General features: G+C 38.0%; 1 protein-coding gene across 3 annotated transcripts in view; it reads right to left on the reverse strand.

Moving 5' to 3' along the window:
* The window catches only part of clybl (citrate lyase beta like), a 69544-nt gene that overhangs the window by 33467 nt on the left and 14360 nt on the right, over window positions 1–21717 (reverse strand). For all 3 annotated transcript variants that reach the window (XM_034923399.2, XM_034923398.2, XM_059029998.1), the window contains exon 2: window positions 2878–3085. In XM_034923399.2, the coding sequence (XP_034779290.2) occupies window positions 2878–3085 (208 nt within the window). The remainder of the gene's footprint in view (window positions 1–2877; window positions 3086–21717) is intronic.

The following is a 21717-nucleotide window of genomic DNA, read 5'->3' on the forward strand; positions in this document are numbered from 1 at the left end:
AAATACGTATTTTTAAGCGAGAGACATATATATTACCCATGAATGTATTAATAGAAATACCTAATGGATTTCTTCCCCCATTTACAAATGCTTACAAACTGTTTTCTGAACAGTTTTCCCTGTGTTTATTCAGTGGGATCACTTTGATTTGAGGGTTCATTTTATGTATTTATTTTATCCTCTGTTGCATACATCTGCTGCCACCACCAGGACATACGTGAAAACAAAGATATTGTATAGCCCAAAAAGCACTAACACTGTTTCCTTACTCCCCTAAAAAGGAATATTATTGAGGCACTAGGATACCAGCAAATGGGGCCTTGTATAGTCTCTCCCAAGCTGTCCGTCCATAAATGTTACATTATGTTTTGTCACCTCCTGACATAGATTGCTGCTTATTTTGAGTTTTCTGTCTAGAATATGTTGAGTAAATTGAAAATAATGTATTTATTGATTACAGTGATTAGGTGTGGGTTTTTATATGACTATAGGATATGTTTAAAACAAATAAATACATACATTATTCACAGTACTGTCTGGTCATAAACTCCTTATTGTACTGTGAGAAATATATTTCCTAAAAAGCAAGGTATACTGTTTAATTATTGCACAGTGGATTCCATAAATATCATGGAGTACATATAAAGAAGACTCGAGGAGAGTATCCTCTGACCAGTATCAAAGGAAACACCAGGATGAGAATTTATTTACACTGCATCACTCCTCAAAAAGAGTAGTGTAGTACATCTCCTTGAAATGAATCACCAGGCCTGTGCTGCATGGGGTGTTGGGGGGGTGGGGGTGGGGAGGGGAAGATTCAATTTCAACTGCTTCCTGAGGCCATCAAGGTGCACTGTGAGGCCAGTTGCTAATAAACTTGTTATTGTGTTCCCATACACGTACAGCTGTGAGCCGACGTGAAAGCAAAGGCACATTATGATTTCAGCTACCAGCCACTACTACCACCTGGAGGAGAGAGGCGCTCTGATGACACAGAAGCAAGGCTAAAATCACCCATCACAGAGGCGTGCACACAACGGAATTAAAAGGCCAAAAAAAGATGAGGGGGGGGGTTGGGGAAATGATTTGTGTGCAGTCCCTACAATTGGCATCCACTAAAGCTAATAACTAATCGCCCTCGCAAGTTCCTAGCTCTGAATTATCAAATCGGCAAAGAAAACAACATCCGTCCACTTTCACACTCCAGTGGAAGAGGTGGTCCCTCGCGGCGGGACTGCGCAGTCCTGCCATCTGGAGAATAAATCGAGTGTGAAGTACAGTATAGTTTGGGACCAAGCTCCGTGGCGGCAGCTCAGCAGTTAGTTCATTAGTTCCAAACTTCCAGGGATTAGTCCAGCATCTATTCTTCTACTGGAAAGGATGAGACAGACTGAAAACGCAAAGCTTCAAGGAGGAATGCGACAACTAAGTAGGAGACTATAGGGCATATTATACGAAAATAAAAAAAAGGAAAGGAAAAGAGAAAACGGATTAGAACTGTGCTTTAGCTAACTCTTGTTGGTGTGTGCTAGTCTTCATTTTATTACATTTAAAAATAAAGAAAAAAAGAAAAACACATGATCTCTGTATTAATGGCATTCTGCTTGACTTGTCACGCCACCATGGCCTAGAGCTTCAGTAAGCAGTTTAACAGCACTCACGCATCCTGTCACATCAGTCTTTTCTGGCTTTTAAATATGATACCTGCCTCCAAACAACAGAATGACTGACATTTGTGTTTTGTTTTTAAGAATGCCACTAGCCTTCTCCAATGAATCTCCAGGCTCATCAATCCACAGGGTGAGGCAGTGCTGTGACATGAAGCGATTCAGGGAAGGAGCAGTGACAGCAGCTGATTCGGCCTTTCATTTTCCAAGCAGAAGAAAGGTTCTGTTGTTTGTTTGTTTATTTAATGTTATTCAAATACAGCAGCATTTCAATAACGTCAATCCTGACACATGGCAGCAACAGTGCCTACCCTTTTAATAAATGTGACTGATTTTAAAATTAGTATTTCTGATTTTGTGTCATTGTGAATTCTTTTTTTTAAAGCAACTGTATTCTGAAGTTCCCAGCAGATAATTAGATTACATTACATAAAAACTGCATTTCAATATGTGAACGTTACTTTGCAACCAATAATAAACAAAACATGAAAAGCAAGGGAACTGAACTGCATTTAGGCTAGTTTGATATTTCCTGGTAGGTTAGTTAAAGTTTTAAAACTGACTTAATTTTCCATAATATTTGCATCCTTATTTAACTGAATACTATTACTACTGATTTTTTTGTTTTTTTTTATGTGCAGATAGTGTGCATTCTAAGGAATAGTAAAATATATCCATTTATATCCGTTTCATGTTTATTGTGTTTACAACAGGGACATAACTGGCAGAGAATGGTTGAGTAGCAAGTATGGAGTTAGCGGAATATAGAAACACAGGCCCTTCATTGTAATAAACAGAAAGTAAGTAAAAAATGATTTTAAATGAGCCTGACCTTTCACAGCTGTACTGTAAACGGTCTTGATTCAGGCTATACAGCAGAAAAATTACCTTATTTTTCATTTTTCAGAAAGAAATTAGACCAATTCTTCTTTGTGCAACTTATGCAGCACCCCTTTGTCCACAGATTTATTAAATATGATATGCTTTCTGCACAGCTGAACCCAATAAGACACATACTACTCAGTACATTCTTTCAGATGCACTCTCAGGATTTAGATGGACTGTCTACTGGGTTGCAGAAGAGAATATTGAAATGTCCGTAGCCCATTAGCCAAGGAATGTTCTGGCAAACACAGGTGAAAGATGTCCCGGCCTACCCTACCCCCTGGTGAACAAACTACACAATGTACAAACCAACAGCAGGCACTACCTTTTTGCTCAGTGCCACTCCGTCTTCACAGTCGAGCACCGCGCAGTCCACATTTAAAGAGGCCAGCTTGCGCAGTTTTCTTTCATCATTTCCAGGTACGTACAGGACAGCCCGCCTCGGTATGTACTTGGAGGGAAGAGTGTGCTGGAAACGGTGTTGGCCATCCAGCTCCTGTCCGTGCACCCACACTGACCATGAAACACGGCCTCTGGAACAACATGAACAAACACAAGCTCTGTATAAAAATACACATACTGAAAATAAATAAAAACATGTTATTGTGTTTGCTTTACTCCCGACATTTTCTACCTGGTTAAAGAGATAATAACCTAATAAGGAATGTATGCTGGAAATTTTGGATTATAAGCAATTTCCTGTTTTCCAAATGCTGTTGAAAAACATTTCCATTTTATTGAAACTCTAATAAACCCACATTTGTTCTGCTTTGTCATAGGAGTGCAAAGTTTACATAAGTTTTAACAAATCTACATCACTTCTCATGCAGATTAAGCATGACCTGAAAGCGAACAGCTGAACTGAATTTACAAAGGAAAGATCCACATTGCATGTGTTTACAGTTCGCTTGTGTTGTCTTTTAAAGTAAATATGGACAAAAGTCTAATATTTGTAACTTTAAAGTTAAACATTGGTTTTATGAGAAGTGCTGGTACTTTTACTTCACACGTTCTTACATGTGTAGGTACTCTTCTTAAGCTAAAGTATCATATTTAAAAGTATTCACACATTTTAATTTTTTTTTTTTTTTTTTTAGATCACTTGGCAAAGTAAATGTGGTTTAAAACACAATTTTTTACATTAATAAAAACAGATATGAGGAGATTGCAGAGTTATTAAACTATGAATTTAAGAAATACGTGGAATGTGGAACAACCTGGACTGATCATTAAGCTTTAGTAAATGCAATATTTCTAAAGCACACACACCCACACATATACAGCACACCGGCACACATGTCAAGTCAAGCAAAGTAAAATCTATTGCAGGAACCCTGCTTTGAAATCATTCAAACAAGATGTATTACAAAACACTGACAAGTACTAAAACAAACTTTGTAACAGCAATGACAGAAACTCCCACACAACTCTCACTTACAAAGTTTGTTTTCCTTTCAGCTTCTCATTCAGCTAGATGTGCAATGTTGACCAGCACTTTTCAATGGTTTATCACGGACAGATCAGAAACAATTGTTCACTACTCATCCCAATTTTGAAAGGCTTAGCACCCCCAGCTGAATAAATCTATTAAGGAGGTAGGCACAAGTATGAGAAAGGAATGGGGGGAAAGATAATTCAGAAAACAATTAAAGTTTGAGCAACACAACAAATCTGCATAATACTTTTCTCTAATTAACACGGGACGATGGAAGCCGTTTGTTGTAAACACCAGCCAAGCTTGTACAAACAGCTCACAACAGAGCCAAAAACTCTTGTTCACACTAAGCATTTGCCTAATGAAAGCAGTCTTCCAAACACTTTTATTGGTACAGCTGCTGAGCATGCATTTTATCACACATGCTCATAACCACAGTTATGGTACTCACATTTTAATTATTTGTTCTGTAGGCCGGGCTCTCAAACAATTAGCGCTAATGAATGGCCAAAATAGCTGGGATCAAATATGTCTAATTACAGTCAAGTACAGTTCTCGCCTGCATGTGCATTTCAATTTAACTAAGGGATAATGTTTGTTGATTGTATTTATGTACGCTGTGAGCTGTGAAAGAAAAAAGAAAAAAAGATAGAACTGCTCACTAATAGAGGGGGTAAAGTATTCTCCTTCCTGCCTGCCTTTGTTCTCACAAGAAGCTACAGTCACTTCAGTAGCCACTTAATCCTGTCATCCACGCTTACAATTGCCTTCCAGTATCAATCAAGCAGAATCTGAACTAAGATGATGCACCTACATTGTGTAATTAAAAGCAATTCAGGTAGTTATTGCTTAGGGCACTTTGCAGGTCCAAGTACATAAAGTGGCTCTGTGGGGATTCTAAACGCTGGAGTGTTTAAATTTGGTCAGTAACAATATCTCACAAGGGGAAGGGGGAGGAATATGCAAAAACCTTGGTGTGGATTGTGAAACAGAAAAAGGAGGAGGTACCTGCAGCCACTTGAGGGACAAAAACCTACAGCACCCATATTGATGGGGAAACAAAAAAAAAAGCAAACAGCAAAACTGGAAAGACAAAAAAGAGGCTCGCAAAAAGAGATTCTACATTCAATGAAAGCTGCTGCAGGGTGGATGTTAAAAAGACATTTTAAGTAGCCACTTGAAAGGCAAACAAATTATGATGTAAGAGGGGGGTTTACAAAGTAGTTCACAGCAAGTGGATGAGCAGAAGAGAGCAATTAAAGTATATATATTAATAACATTTAATTAATTACAGAAAAAATATAGAGAAAAGGTTTCTCATATCAACATGGGTATTGCAGTCCTCTTCATTGAATGAAACAGGGTAACACAGAGGGGCGTTCAAAACCCAGTAGCCTGGTAGCTATCGGACACTAAGGGATGGTTTGCCTCCCACAGTTGCATTTGAAGGCAATGAGATACTGTAACACAAAAGAAGGCGCTCCCAGTTCTGAAATGTGCCTAACACACATTCATTACAGCCCTTTCAGGGTTTTACAGTCTGCAGACTTCCGATAGATTTTACTTGGTCCCCATTCAGATTTGCGATTTAAGGTGGCCCAGGGCTGCTTCAGAGCCGCCTTTTTTTAAGCCACGTTTCAATGTGTCCTTCAATCCAGGACCTTTACATATATATATGAACGCAAAGCAGACTTAGGGCCGCCTTTTCGTATAACATTACCAAATTGATTTTGTATGATAACACAGAAAAACACGGCTTTTCTATGATGTCAGAGATTTTTTTGTTTTACATTTGGGGACAGGCAAAAAACATGCAAGGCTTTTTTTGTTTGTTTGATAATAACCAAAGCAATACACGTACCATATATAAACATTAACAAAGGCAACTTTGCTTTACATTTATGTAAACATATCCTGTCTAATAAAACTGCTTCCGGTATTCAAGTTCAGTGCTGAATGAGACTTCATTCAGTATAAAGCTGTTCAAAGATGCTGAAAACAATAACACCCCTAAAGATCAGATCAATGAGTTTGGCAAGGATGAATTTCATGCCGATGGTAACGTGCGGTTTTGTACTTCATGCAGCAAGGCTGTAGATTACACTCATAGACAAGTGATTCTAGAACATATGGGAAGCGCAAAACATAAATCGAACAAAAGGAAACGTAAACAACAGCAAACTTTGGATTCTTTTCTGTGCTCAACACCAGCGTCTCACGACAATCTGGCTGGAGAACGCTGCAGCTCTATTTTACAATAGCCATCCGGATAACGAAGACACTCTGAGTTGAACTAATACTTACTTACTTACTTACAACAGGGAACTATTTGTAAGATTTGAAGTAAAAAAAAAAAAAAAAAAGTTTGTTTGTTTTATTGGTTAATGGCACCGGTAAGCTTGTAACTTGCATAGAATACGTATAACTGAGAAAAAACGCATGTAATGTAAATTATATGACTGTTTATTGTAAATGCAATGAATGTTAAATAATAGTTTGTATTTTTGTATAAAATGATTCTAGGTGTAACCGGTTATTGAATAATTAATTAATTTATTATTTAATGCTGTGTCTTTAGTAGTATTAGGTGTCAGTCTTGTGAATGTCAGTCCTTTTATGTACAACCTGTTAGTCATTTGCAATATTAGTGAAGTATCCATTATGAAAATAAATATTTATACCTGTGAACCCTAGCAAATTGCTGTTTCCCACATTCTAAATACTTCACTGTTCTTGAGAAAATAATTTGATTGTGGGTGGGGTTGAGCTTGGACCATCACCCTGTTACACACCATAACTAAGTCAAAATAGTCAATAATATATGTTTTTTCTTTTTTGTAATGTATACGATAAAATTGCTACTGTGCTGCATTGAAAACAGTATATTAATAAGATACATATGTGAATACACAAAGGCGCCTTAAACCACAAATGTGAACATTGTTGCAGACCTAAATATGCGACAGCCCTGAGGCGGCCCCTGAGTAGTTTGAATGGGGTCTGGGTACCTATGCAGTCCACAAGGAGATAAAGAAAAACCTTTCTAGACCTACACATCATAACACAGAATACTGTATACTGTCTGCACACAATGGGAAAATAAAGTAATGTCTTATTGCAAACAAGCTAGAACAGCAGCAAAAAGTGTTTAAAAAGACACAGTAACTTTTGTATTGTACAGCTCTAAAGCATTCCCTTGTATCAGTCTGCATGTAGAAACTTCTCCAAAGACGGAACTGAATTTTGAGCATGGGTTAATATCATTTATTAGATGCTGATAAAATGCATCCTGTTTAATTTTTTATTTATATATATATATATATAAATATATAAGCACAGGTAGGTGGTCGCCAAATGAAGCCTTTGTGGCAAAAGGGGCGAGAGGACTAAAAGAGAACGTTTTCAAAGCTCATGCCCCCAGAGGCAGGCACACCCCAGGACACGCACACCACAGCATTGTACATGTATAGCATGTACTGCATGAACTGTAGCCGCCCAGTCAGGGAAGGGTTTTCATTTTCTGCCGCAACAAATTGCTGGAAAGTCAAATTGTCATCATGGGAGTTTTTAATCAGCAGCTGACAGCAAATGAAACCAAAAAACTGGTACTAGTTTTTTTGATTTATTTTTTTTTCTAGCTACATAATACAATGCCAAGGGACTAATTTAAAAGTATGCAGAATCTTGGTTCACTGGTGGAAAACAAAAAAGTTAAGATTAAAGAAGTATTCATGTATTATTATTATTATTATTACTATTATTTTTATTTTTATTATTATTAATATGGTTATGACTATTGTTATTACTATTGATATTACTATTGCTGTACAGTGTCACCCAGGATAGCCCAAGTTCTAGCTCAGATTTACAGCCCACTCTGCCACACCCTCTGAATTGAATGGAACCATAGTAATTAAAAACGTTGCTCTCAATGTACACCTCTTGCCATCTATGGCAATATTTCAGATATGTAGAATTAATACATTGAGTACCTCAGAGCCATGAAACTTCTGAACATCTGTTAAAGATTTTCCTGCCATGAACCAATTATGTTTTTATAGTTTAACAATCACCTAGCACATAACATTTATACAGTATGCCTACACAACGGTTTATAATAATATAGGGCAGCACATATATATTACTAACTGCTGTAAAACAATCGCAGTAGTACATTCTGTTACTGGATTTAACATTGTTAATATCTTAAGCAGTTCGATGCAACTGTTTCAAATTATGCTAAGGCTGTACATTTAGTGGTCCCAGTTGGAAGAGACTAAAAATGATCTCCACCTCCTTTGTTTCCAACAACCTTTCAGAGACAGTCCTGTCTGTCATGTGACTGAATGCAGTGTTTACAGTTATTGGCATCATAATGCCATGGGGCAAAAATATCTAGTTTTAATCTAGTATAAAGGTCCAAGAACCACAAAGCCAAATCAAATCTAATAAAAAGGACAATTAATAATCTGAAATATTAAAAAATATATATTTATTTCTCTCACTTTTCTAAATGAACCTGTGGTTGTATATGATTTTTTTTTTTTTTTTAAAGTGATCCTTCTGGTAAAGTTAACATGTCTGTAGTTTCTCTTACTTTACCAGTGCAATAGTCTACCAATTGAAAAAAAAAATACAAAACAATAAATTTAACAATAAAAAATACAAAGCACATCAAATAAATAAGTAAAGCAAGAAATCAAGAAATCCTTAAAACTGAAGACACAGTCAAAAGTCATCAATAATTAACTTTTTGTCTGGTACTCCCCCCGGCTAAACAAAGAGAGAAAAACAATCCCAATGAAAGCTAATTCTCAGCATGAAGTACCAGTTCCTTTTAAGCCCTGGGTCTGAATACTCAAGCGTGGACCCAAAAAATTACTGAAATGATCCAGCACACAAAGGAGGGGCGAGGGAACTAATCAAACTGCTTTTGCTCAACAGCTTCACTGACTGATCCAATCCTTGCCTAAACAGGATAAATCAGTGGCAAGTGACCCTCAACCCATCTTGAGAACTACACAAGCACTAGTTGTTCCACTTTCCTACACTCTCCCTCATTAATGAGGATTTTGCAGCTTAATCTACAAAATGGGCTCAAAGCAACACTAGCTATCGTCAGTCCCCGATACATCTACCTGTAAGCTATCATTCTTTTTACGTCAAGGCATTTTAACAACACATTTACATTTTACAAAATAGCTAGGAGTTACTGACTGGGCCTTTATACCTTCAGCCTATAACACAGTATCACTTTGGTTTACAATCAGATTCAATGGTTTTTAGGCCTACCCTGTTTTAAAAAAAAAAAAAAAAAAAAAAACTCTGCTCTAAGCAGATCAGCTGAGACACATGAATAAAGCTGGAAAAAAGTCTTCTTTAATACAGTAGGTTCTTAGCAATGTATTGTTATTGCTTGAACAAAAGTTATTGTATTTCTTGCTCTTATTGTATTACTTGTATTGTAACACTTGAAATGTATTTGCTTACGATTGTAAGTCGCCCTGGATAAGGGCATCTGCTAAGAAATAAATAATACTAATAATAATAATAATAATATTGTTGACAAGCACCACATCACAATTTATATTTTAATTGCTGTATCACATGCTCTACAGAAGATCAAACTTCTGGGATGCTGTTTAGGGAAGATTTCAGAGAAGATCAGGACAATTGATTGTTATTTCTTTTATTTTTTCTTAAGACAAAAACATCTTCAAAAAGGTGAAACAAGTGTTGGGTGTGGGAAGGGCAGGGGGTTAGCTTTTAACTTAGCATTTTTATTGACTTCAAGAAAACAAAATAACGGGGCATATTAAGAGTGTGCATTCTGCAAGAGACATTCATTCCCTTCGAGGCCTATTGTACCACTTTGAAGAGAATAAAAAGAAACCCCACTGTTTGAAATCCAGTGGAACATCCCCACAACAGAGCACAACTGTTCCCTTATGCATGAATGGGAAAGAGATAAAAGAAAAGATGGACTTCTGAGGTGCAGCAAAAAACAAAGGCAACAAAAGTGCTGATCATGAGGGAATGACACAACTCGATGCGGCAGAAAGGCAAAGAGAAAAGGGCCTCAGACAATAGCACACACAGCCAAGTGACATGCTGAAGAATTGAAAAATCTACAGAAAAAGTGTCTCTCTTCTTCTCCAAACCTGACAAGAAACAATTACTTGTCAGCTCTGCTGTTGTAAACAGATCACTGAAAACAGATCTGGTAAAATCGCCTCATCTGAGGACTGTGCAACCCCCCGCCCCCGCCACCCCCCCGTGCTTCAAAGTTCTGGACCTCGAGCACAGATTAGTTCAGCAGATTTATACTGCCTCCGTTTCTCAGCCAACCAACATTAACACTCCCCTGTGATACATTTCTATTCTGTTACAGGCTTTATACTTAAGATAGTCACAGTTTTAATTATACAGTGTCAGTCTTCAATACCATACTTGATTTACAGATAGATCTATCAACATCCATTATATCCTGCTTTATTTATTGACTTTTAACACCACTTCAAATGTTTGTTTATTGTGAATAATTTAACAGAAATAATTGTCTTAACTGCTAGGCATTATTACACTAAAAGCTCACCCCCCATTTCTCATACTTTGCTTCTACTGAAAATGTATTTCATGAAGTACAGGAAGCTGTGTGTGCTCCTAATTTTAAATCACTCTGAATAATTAATTTACAGTAATATCATGCCACCTCAAAGGAAAACTGAATTTTAATTCAGTCAGCAGAGACCCACTGAGAGATGGGGACTTCAAAATGCTGACAAGTGTACTTATCAGGCTCTTTCCATAAGTGTTGAAAAAAAAATATATTCCCAGGAGCATTTTTTGTTTGTCGACATTTAACAGGTTTGGATCATAACGCTTTCTGCAAGTCTGCAGCCAAGAGTTTTGCAGATTACTGACTACCCTCTCCAGGCACAAACCGACAGTGAAGAATACTGTAACGCAATAATCTGCTGAATGTTCAACACTTGTTTTAAACCTCACCAGCAGCTCAGATTAAACGAAAGGGCTATTATTAAACCTGCCAGTATGCCTGATTAATGGATAAATGCTGTAATTGATTAGCTGAGAAGTGGTAATTAAAACAGAGTTCAGCATCAATAATGACTCCCTGACAAAGGTAGCTAACATAAAATGTAAAATGATAGCCTGCAGCTATAACGTCATCAAAGACAAGCAATTCAAATAAAGGAACTGCCGAGTCTCCTGCGCTCTGCATTTCTTTGGTCCTTTTCTCTTGGTAATGCTGTCCGTTAAACTGACAGGAACTATTATGGGAGCTGCTTGTCAATTCACCTTCATAAAACAAGTTGTAAAACAGCAAATAAGAGGCTTAAATAGCTTCATTATCTTCGGTGCTCTAAATCAAGCCACAGAGGTGTTGCGTTCTCCTGATTTTGTTAAGGCAATTCTCTGAAAGGCTGTATTTGGCGGCCTACACTTCAAGCTTACTTTACTTTCATAAAGGCCTTCCGGCCCACTATGCAGAAGTTACTGCGTTTAAGGCTAGGTTAACCAACTGAAAACAAATACTAGCTGAGTGCTAATGAGGCACTTCACAGAGTACAAGACTGTGCCCAGCTTTTACCACGGATAATGCCTTCCTCCTTGTCATCATGCTCACGATATGGAGTCAAGCGTTTAATGATACTTAGCATTAATTATTTATAAAATCTTAATTAAACCATATTTGCTTGCCCATACCAAGACAACAAAGTGAAAGAGGGATAAAAATGCTAAGAAAATATCTTCTCCATGGGAAGCTTTTATAGAGAAAAAAAAGAAACCAAAAACAACAACTGCTGAGCAACAAAACTGCATTTACACTGCAATTATTTCGGCCAACAAAACTGTATTTACACTGCAATTATTTAGGCTAACAGTTTGCAACACTAAACACTGCCAGAGACAGATGGCCAATAAATATGCACAGTTGTATTTACACTTCTGTGCTAAAATAAGAGACTTTCAAAAAGTAATCTCTGGGTTTTGACATGTGGTGTGATTGGCAGAGTGATAGAAAATGACTCCCGTTTTTTTTTTTTATCTGACCAATAGTTTTTAACATATGGACATTTCAGAATTGGGAAGAAACATACTGTACTGTGATATGATTCTCTAAGTTCTGATATCATGGTGAGATATAGGCCTACAGTATATTAGACCCCTTCACACCCCATACTTAGGTCTGCAACCCCATCTTTGCTCAACAACATGCACGATACATAATAAACCACTGCTCTAGCACCAGTAGAATAACATTAACAACAATAATCACAAGAACAGGCATTTAAATATTACAGTGAGGGTCTCACCGTCACATGGTGTAGGACTCGAACTCACGACGTCCAGACTATAGAGCGCATCCTGCACTCCACGAGGAGCGCCTTTTACTGGATGCGCCACTCGGAAGCCCCATCGTGCATTAACAATCTTAATATGTATTGACGAGAACAGTATTTTGTGTGCGTGTGAAAGCAAGCAGCTAAAATAAATGATCTGCATTTTAATGTAAAGACGCACACTTCTGTAGCTATGTATATCATTGCATGCAAAATAAACAATGGTGGCTGAATATGCCAAGTCGCCAGCACCATTATTGATCATTATTGAGATTGACAATCCTGCAGTTTTTATATTTATCACTTAGTTACTAAATAACAGGAAGAAAATTCATAGGGAGGCTGTGTGGTCCAGAGGTTAAAGAAAAGGGCTGGTAACCAGGAGGTAGGGTCTACCCGGTTCAAATCCCACCTCAGCCACTGACTCATTGTGTGAACCTGAGCAAGTCACTTAACCTCCTTGTGCTCCGTCTTTCGGGTGAGACGTATTTGTAAGTGACTCTGCAGCTGATGCACAGTTCACACACCCTAGTCTCTGTAAGTCGCCTTGGATAAAGGCGTCTGCTAAATAATAAAAGAAAATGTAATTGTGACAAATTAAGCATAATTATGAATGCACTGCAGCTCATATAATGTGACAGAAACAACCTGAACGTTAATGCTCTAGATTTCTTTTTTTACTTTAATATTTTTATAATTAAAGTTGTACGATGTAGAAATAATTACCATTCGATATTGCTCCACTGCCGTCTTGCCCAGCACAGCATTCAGCTTTCTATTTACCTTTCGTGCACGTGGGAGCATGAGAGTGTCCACTGAACTATAACCACATTGGCCATGTGATACAAAAGGCCAGTCCTATGTCTGCTTTGCGTTCATATATATGTAAAGGCCGGCCCTGGTCCTGGATTGCAGGCCCTGGGCCACATCAAAACGGTGGCCTAAATCAGAGCCGGCCATGGGCTGCCTTTTCTTTTTTGGAGCGTTCACATATGAGAAAAGTCGGCCCTGAGCCGCCTCAAAACGCAAGTGTGAACAGGGTCTTAAAGCAACATAATTACATAATTCTCCAGGCGTTCACCTGGAAGAAAAGTCAAATCTGAATTTAATGACTATTCCTAATATCCTGAAATTGTCAAGTTAGCTTTATTCATGGATCACCTTTCCTAAAGCAACTCTAGCTATTCCAAGAGTAGTGCTAATCGGTGAAACCAGCATGTTCTAAATAAAGTAGTAACAAACCTCCCTCCAATTTCAAAGTGCTATAGGTTTGTATAGAACTCAAAACTAAAATATCATAAGCACCACTGATCACCAGACCCAGGATGTCTGTGCAGCAACATTGTTTAATGTTCTTCAAGTGAAAAAATAAATAACATTTTAAAACAGTTGGCTTGTAATTATTTTTATTTTATTTATTTATTTATTTATTTATTTATTTTTTTGGGGGGGGGTAAACCCCATATAATTGTTTTAAATCAGACTGGAATGAACGAGCAATTGCATTATAAATGATTCATTTATCAAAGTATAAACAACAAGTCTGATTCTTTGAAGCAGAATGATATAAAAGAACCCTAGAAGACAGAATTGTGATTATTTGTTTCCTTGTTGTTCTGTAGACATCTGACTCACGCATTCTCAATCACTGCATTTGCTGAGCAACACAACTACTAACACAGCTTTCCTGGATAAATACTGAGTCATCTTTACAATTCTGGGGGCTGATGAGGAACCCAATTAAAATGCACCTATTTTATTGTGTTCCTAAACAAGGAATCTAACACAACACAAGGGTGAGCAAGTAATTTCAAACATCAAAGAAAAAAGCCAGATCACAAAAACAAAGAAAAACAAACAAAAAAAAACCCCACAGAATAAAACCTTACCAGAATGTCAGACAGTACTGGCTGATCATAATGTATTACACACCTACTACGTGCTAATGTTCACATGCAACAATTGCTGCTCAAGGGACATATAAAGGTCAGCCACTGTTGATCCCTTCCAGGAGATTTTGACACAGAGATTTAATTAAGTTAAGCTAGGAGACTCTCCAAAGGGAAAGGGACAGCCTTGCAGTACATGAATGACAGGAAATTCCTTATAGCTTCTTAGGTATGCATTAGGTATCTATTATCCTGTGTGTGGGTCCTGCCATTTTTGCACGGTATTGACAGCAAATGATTTACAGTCTCCCAGCACCACAGGTAGCAGTCCGTTGAAGACCATCTAGGGTCAACAAAGCAAGGGGGCAGTCTCAACCTATGCCGAACATATTGAGAGAATTTGCTTTGCTGTATAGGTAAACTATTTCAGTTAACACAACCAGGTTCAGCCAACAGAAGTTCTGATTCTACTGGTTAGAGGAAGATACTGGTTAGAGCGCACAGTGGAAAGCTGGTTTGAGAAATTTCATCACTGGTTTAATTATTTTTAAAGAAAATTTCCATTAGGCTTTGATAATTTAACCATTAAATTAAAAAAAAATAAAAGAAACAACTGATTTATATATATTTAAAAAAAGACAGATTTGTAGTACAGGCACAAGAAATGATAAAAGGTTTATGTACAATCAAAAAAGATTAAAAACCAAACCACTGTCTGGCTCCCAGTCTAAAGATCTAACAACCAGATGAAGCGGTCTGAACAACCTACAAACTGAAACAGTGGATATATTGTAGGCACAGATTGAACTGTCGTAAATTTATTTTTATATTTGTAAAACTTTTTTTTTGTATTAATACTTTTTTTCCCCCCAGCAGATTTTTTTTTTTTTTTTTTTTTTTGCTGGTTAGTTGAGTGTGTCCTCTAGTGGTGATGCATAGTACTATAGGCAGCTCAAACCACAATTCCCATTTGGACATTTACTCTAATTCAAGCAAAATACTTAGCTTAAATCAGTTTAAACATTTATTATTTATAGAAATAGCAGGTCACTTTTAAATCCCAAGGCTTCTCTTTTCTACACAACTGTAGATTGCAATTATGGATGCAATGCAAAAATAAGAGTGAAATATCAGTGTTGCACCTAGCTTGTACCGACATATGTATAAGAAATGTGAGTTCTCCAAATCTTGCACTGTTCTCAATTGTTTATCCATGAATATGCAGCCAAAGTCGATATATATAAGCAGCAATTAACTATTTACACAGTACAGTATCTCAACTACCCAGGGTATGAATAAATATTCAAATGACTACCCCACTACAGGACCACCTAAAGTGACCAAGAAAGACAACTGAAACAAAATGCCCTCTGTTCTAGTCACAGTTTAAAAATAAACAAAAGTGGTTTGATTTCTTTACAGAACCTGTTCTTCCCATGTCTGTTAATGCCCGGAGTATCAAATTCAACTCGCCAGCCCTCCATTCCCCCTGGAAGGATTGGTCTTTCTGAAGCTCTGGCCTGCACATGTCGTACCACCATGGGAAGTGACCCACCTGCCTCATCAGCAGCTAGAGTTCAAATCCCAGGCGGGGCCAGGGCTTAATGCAATGGTAAGCACAGTTTCACACTCACTGTGGACTAATGGCGAAACCAAAACAGAGGACAGAGCTTCAATTCCCTCCACCTGGCCTCTGGTGTGGACGATGATTTATTCTACTATAAAACTGTTTACCACTGAGTCCGTCCCTCATTTAAAAAATGTAACTAGATTATATAGCTTAACAACGTTGTATGGAAAGTCTAGTGTGTCCAGTGTGATCTGGATCTGTGATCCAATTTTTTAGAACTAAACAGGGTAAAAGTTACTGAAATGGCAAAACAGATCCAGGCTTACGGTGCAATATCACGTTAAGATATTCTTAAATCTTTAGCCTCATACTTAGTCGTTGCCTTGACAAATCTTGATCCTCTACCTATATACTCCCAAACTGTCTACACGGTTTAGGCTATATAGCCTTGTTCTCTCCACTCCAATGCCTGCTTTCCTGGTGTCTATTCCTTGTGCAGTACATAATGTGCTTAATCCAGGTTTTCTAAGGACCCCTGAATGATAGACAGTTCACAAGAAGCTGGCAGTAGGGCAGTTGGGTTTGTTTTCAGATGTACTAATAGCTGCCCCAAGGCCCCCCATGATAAACTACATTTCAGAGCACTAAAAAACAAAAAGGCCATAATTGAGAGCAGTCCCTGACTCATGGCTTTGAAAAATGACCATTATAAATACCGGTTGTTTCATAACAACCTTATTGTTAAGTCTCTATATTCTTACAGCTCCTATTTATGTATCTTTATGTGTCTTTTTGGGGAGCATGTGTGGAAACAGCAGCTTCCCTGTAGTTCAAGGAACTCTACTTCAGCAGCTACTCAGATGCTGCAGGACTGGCAACACTACAGTAAAGTGGGTTAAATATAGAAAGCGTCAAAAGTCAAACATTCAGCAACCACTAAGATCGTAGAGGTAATGTCTTAAAAATAGCCCTTACCAGTTGAGCAAGTGTTACATGGGCTTTAGGGAACACAAGTACTGGGAGGGAGGGATACATTCTGTTCACTTTAATCATAGCTATTTTTACAATGGGTTCATTGGTGCACTGAGAACCTAGCTTTACCCTTTGGACAGATCAGTACAACGGCCTTTAATAAGTCACATTCATTAATGTTAAGGGCTTCAGGTCTCAAAGAAGGAGCCCTGTCATTTACACTGAATTTAACTCGAGGAAGAAACACTGCTGCCAAATACGAGAGGCCGTTTAATGCTCTCTGAACCTGGAAGTCCATGAAGGAAACAACAGTACTTAGCTTTCATTACTGACAGGATAAATGTCCCATTAAAGATGATAGATACTCCCACATGACCAAAACAGAACACAGCCCCCTAATATATAGTACTACATCACATAATAAAATATATATTAAAAAAAAAGAAAAATGCTTGAAATCCTATCATTTATGAATCTGCCTTTCAAATCAGATTGATATTTCACCTTGTTTCCCTAAAGAGGCTTCTCTTTAGGGAAACAATATAATGGGACCTGTCTTCTTCCTGTGCTATAACAGCTGCAAAATAACTTGAAAACTCTCTTTTCAAGTGCATCTCTTCCTGAGAAAAAGGATGAATCTAAATCAGTGTAGGTTCCAACCATAGCCAAAATGAACAAGTCTTATTTAATGAAATGCATAAAGGCAAGTGGTATAATGGTTTAAACAAAGTGCTGAATTTTTTTTATTTTTTTAAAAAGGCCCCTTTAAAATGGTCAAGAATGGCCTTTCCTTTATACCTCCATCCCAAAATACAATTTCACTCAAGGGCCTTTTATTCTGCCCATTATAACAAAAGCCAAAGTGGAAGACAGTATGTACCATGCTATAAATGAGAGCGTCTCAGAGTGAGCCCCGGAGTCCTCTGCGCCCTGAAGTCTCTTTAGAGATGAGATCCCTTAATTAATACTGGCTTAGGCAGGTTTAGTCCGTACACTCCAGGGTGCTTCCTCCTGCCCAGGCATGGGTGGGTACTGACAGTACAGGAACTATTCCCGCCCACCTCCGGAGAAAACGATGGAAGGATCAACAATGACAACAACAATACTACTAAGTACTACCATTTCAATTTAAAACACCATTAGCCTTCCATGTTGAGGTGAGTGTAACCCTACGCTGCATTGTCACATCTACAAATCTATATATGTTTTTAATAATAAATTACATTTCAGAGAAGACTGATGGAAGTGTTTGCTGGGGCATCTAAAGACAATCGTCTCTAGTTACAATCTGTTCAGAACCTGGTTTTCATCACAGCTGATCTGAAGTGATTTGAATCTGAAGTTGGACCTCAGCTATCTTTGCTACAGTACCTGGTATGGTATCAGTGCAAGCATCCCAAGCTGTACCTTCAGGTCTTTGGATGCTGTACTGATCTCGATTTCCATTGTATTCTTTATATTTCAATCTGCGCGCTCCCCATTTAGGAAACCCTCGTCAATAAAATACTGGGGCTTACATAGAGACTTTAACAGACCCTTTACTCATAACTGCTCAGATTGCCTGATTTGGTAAACAAAGTTATAAATGTGGCAATATAAAGGTCCTAGTTGATTATTTATTATTTTTACTAGTGCTACTGCTACTACAATTATGTTGATGTTAGACAAACATGCTTAGTAACTATTTCAATATGTACTGAATTTACAACCTGGTTCCAGAAAGGGCAGACACATTTATTACCCAGCTCTAAGCTACATACATCATATTAATAGGGGCTTAGCTTAAGGCTTTTCAATACATCACTTGCCTTTGTAAAAGCCAGAGCATACTTTAACAGTGTTTTACAAGGACACTATGAGTTTTGCAGTACAGGAATAAATTATTGGTGGTTTTAATAAGTGCAGTAGTGCTGCATCTCCTAAAATTGCATTCCTCTGCTAGGATTAGTTACTTGGGCTTTTTTTTTTATCAATTAGGAAAGAGCTGTGGCTCCTTAACATTCCTAAAACAAATCAAAGCCCTTCCCTTACTAACTAAAAATCGAATCCTGTATGTTGGAGTAAATAAATAAATCAACCATGTTTGTTTTATAGCCCCTGGCTAATAAATTTACTAAATTACCAGGTGGCTGCATTTCTCAACAGAAGCACCTGGAGAATACCGGCTTCATAGCATCTTTTAAAATCGACATTAAAACTGGTATGTTTGCTTCTGTGAGGGGTCAAAGAATCATATGAAAGAATGTTTCTGTAAGTAGTTCAAAGTACAACCCTGTCCTCCTTCACTATGATACTGAAGCAATAAATATATAAATAAAAAAAACAAAACAAACAAACACTACCACACTCTGTCAGCTTTCAAAAGCCCTCATTATGGGTTGCTATCTGGCAAGTTAAAGCCCTTGCTTATAGCCTGAATACAAGTGGACCAGGGAGTCCCACACCTGAAGTACCAACGGCACATACTGACAGTGCCGGCCTTTCACAAGCACGGTCTTATTTATGCATCCCCCCACCGCCATTTTGAGAATAACTTTAGGAAGGAAGGCATAAAGCAAAAACTTGGGGGGGGGGGGGGGGGGAGAGGAAAAAAATAACGAAGCATCAATCCTGAGGCCTCAACAGCCCTGTGGCAGCGGCAGCAGCAGCAGGGTAGGAAGTGGCTGATGTAGGCTTGCCAGGCAAGGCCTGCTTATCTGGCTAACAAGAGTGGGAATAAAGGGAACAAGGCACCCAAGAGACCCGTCAGCGAGTTGCTAGGTGGCAGGCTGAAGCCTCCACTCCCCTCCAGTCAGGAAAAGCAAAGGGGAACCCCTCCTGCAGGATGTAAAGGACAGGAAGGAAGAAAAAGGCAGAGACCCAAAGCCAGTTTCAGAGACCAGGCTGTTACTAAAGTGTGTGTGTTGAGTGGGGGTCAGACTGTCAGCTTCTGGCGTATCAACAACACATCATCAGCCACAGGTTATATATTTAGTTCCCCTTCCTAAACTGATTAAGGCTTGCCCCCTTCCAGAACATGGAAAATGGAACCTGCCAGAGAAAGGGCAAAACAATAAAACAACCTATCTGTCATCATTATACAGTACATTTTATCATAAGCAAATGTGTGCATACAGTAATTAAATATTAAGGGTTATCCTACCTATGATTGATGGAAACATATGTATGTCTGGCTTCAAGTAGGTAGACAGAACAACTAATATATTGCATATATACACACACACATATATATATACATATACACATATTTTTTAATTTTTTATTTTATCCAGTATTTACTATTTAGTAGTTATCCCTTATTATCCTGTGGTTACTATTTCAAGCCCATATCAGTATAACTTTTTGAAAAAAAAATAATTAAAAGGACTATATATGTTTCAGTAATAAAGAAGTAATATTTTATATTTACAGTAGCAAAATAATTATATTTTTGTAATAAGTCACTGCTTGTTGATTTGTGAAATGCTAGATTTCAGGATTATTTTGTGCTTGTATAATTTTTACAATGATGTGAAGTTGAGAGAAGATAAATTGAGCTGTACATACTGTAATGTGATAAGAAGATTCAAAGTTACATGGGAGACTAACAGCACATTACTGGATTGAAATCACAACAGCGTTTTCCTTACTGTACTGCAAATAATTTGTATAAGGAGAAAAAAAAACTAAAAAAAACAGGAAAGGGCTAAATTATCATAACTAATGACAGAAACACGATGAACACTCCTCAAGGTTTCTGCAGGAGCATTCTAGAGACCCGGAGCCAAATCACTCAATCCGGCTCATAAGTAATGCCAAATGAAGGCAGCCTAGAATATGGAAAGCTTTGACTGGTGAGACATACCTTGAATTCAGTCATTTCCAACACCTGATGAATGGTTTACATGTTATTGGGACTTTAAATCAAGTAAAGATTAATAAAAAAGCTAATTTAAATAGATTCAAATGTTTTTTTGTAGTATTATTTATTAATAAAATCTGCATAAATTAAATTAAAACACTAAATACGGGGCTCCCGAGTGGCGCATCCAGTAAAGGTGCTCCGCGTGGAGTGCAGAATGTGCCCTATAGCCTGGAGATCGCAGGTTCGAATCCAGGCTATGTCACTGCCGACCGTGACCGGGGGTTCCTTGGGGGCGGCGACCGGTTTCCTTGGCCAAGCGCCGCCCAGGTAGGGAGGGCTTAGGTCAGCAGGGGAATCCACGGTTCACCGCGCGCCAATAGGGCGCCTGCAGTTCTGCAGTGGAGCCATCAGATCTGTGTTGTCTTCCGGAACTATAGGTCTGGTGGCCTCGCTGTGGATCTGCAGTGTGAAAAATGACGGATTGGCAAGAACACATTTCGCAGGACGCGTGTTCCAGCCTCCGTTTCCAGAGTCGCCAGTGGGTTGCAGCGGTGAACCGGGATACAAATAACAATTGGGCATTCCAAATTGGGAAGAAAACTGGGGTGAAAAAAAAAAAACATTGGTGATGACTAAATTAAAAAAAATAAAAATAAATAAACACTAAATACAGCAATTTAATGTATATACTGAACAACTGACATCTTTGTCAAGTTATTTCATTTTTAATGTAAAAGTTTAATTTAACGAATGTTTTTGGGTACACTGTTACTGCAATACCATATATTACTCAGGCAAGACAAGCCCAGATTTTCCTCCATATCCTGAGGGGGTAGAAAGCACACAAAGGAGAATGCAAGGGTGCCCAGCCAAGATTGGCTACTCAACACAACTGGGATTTGAACCAATGAGCTCCTAATTTCATGTCTCCCGTCTCCCTCCACACTACTGTGCCTTCACTGGGGACCCAAGCATTCTTTTCTTAACATTAATTCTATAAATTCTATAAATAAGTACAAGTAGTAATGCATGCCCTGGAAGACACATTATATATACTTAATGTCAGCTGGAATGCTTTTTTCTCTATCT

The sequence above is a fragment of the Acipenser ruthenus genome, chromosome 9, assembly GCF_902713425.1.
Source record: "Acipenser ruthenus chromosome 9, fAciRut3.2 maternal haplotype, whole genome shotgun sequence".
NCBI classification, from domain to species: Eukaryota; Metazoa; Chordata; class Actinopteri; order Acipenseriformes; family Acipenseridae; genus Acipenser; species Acipenser ruthenus.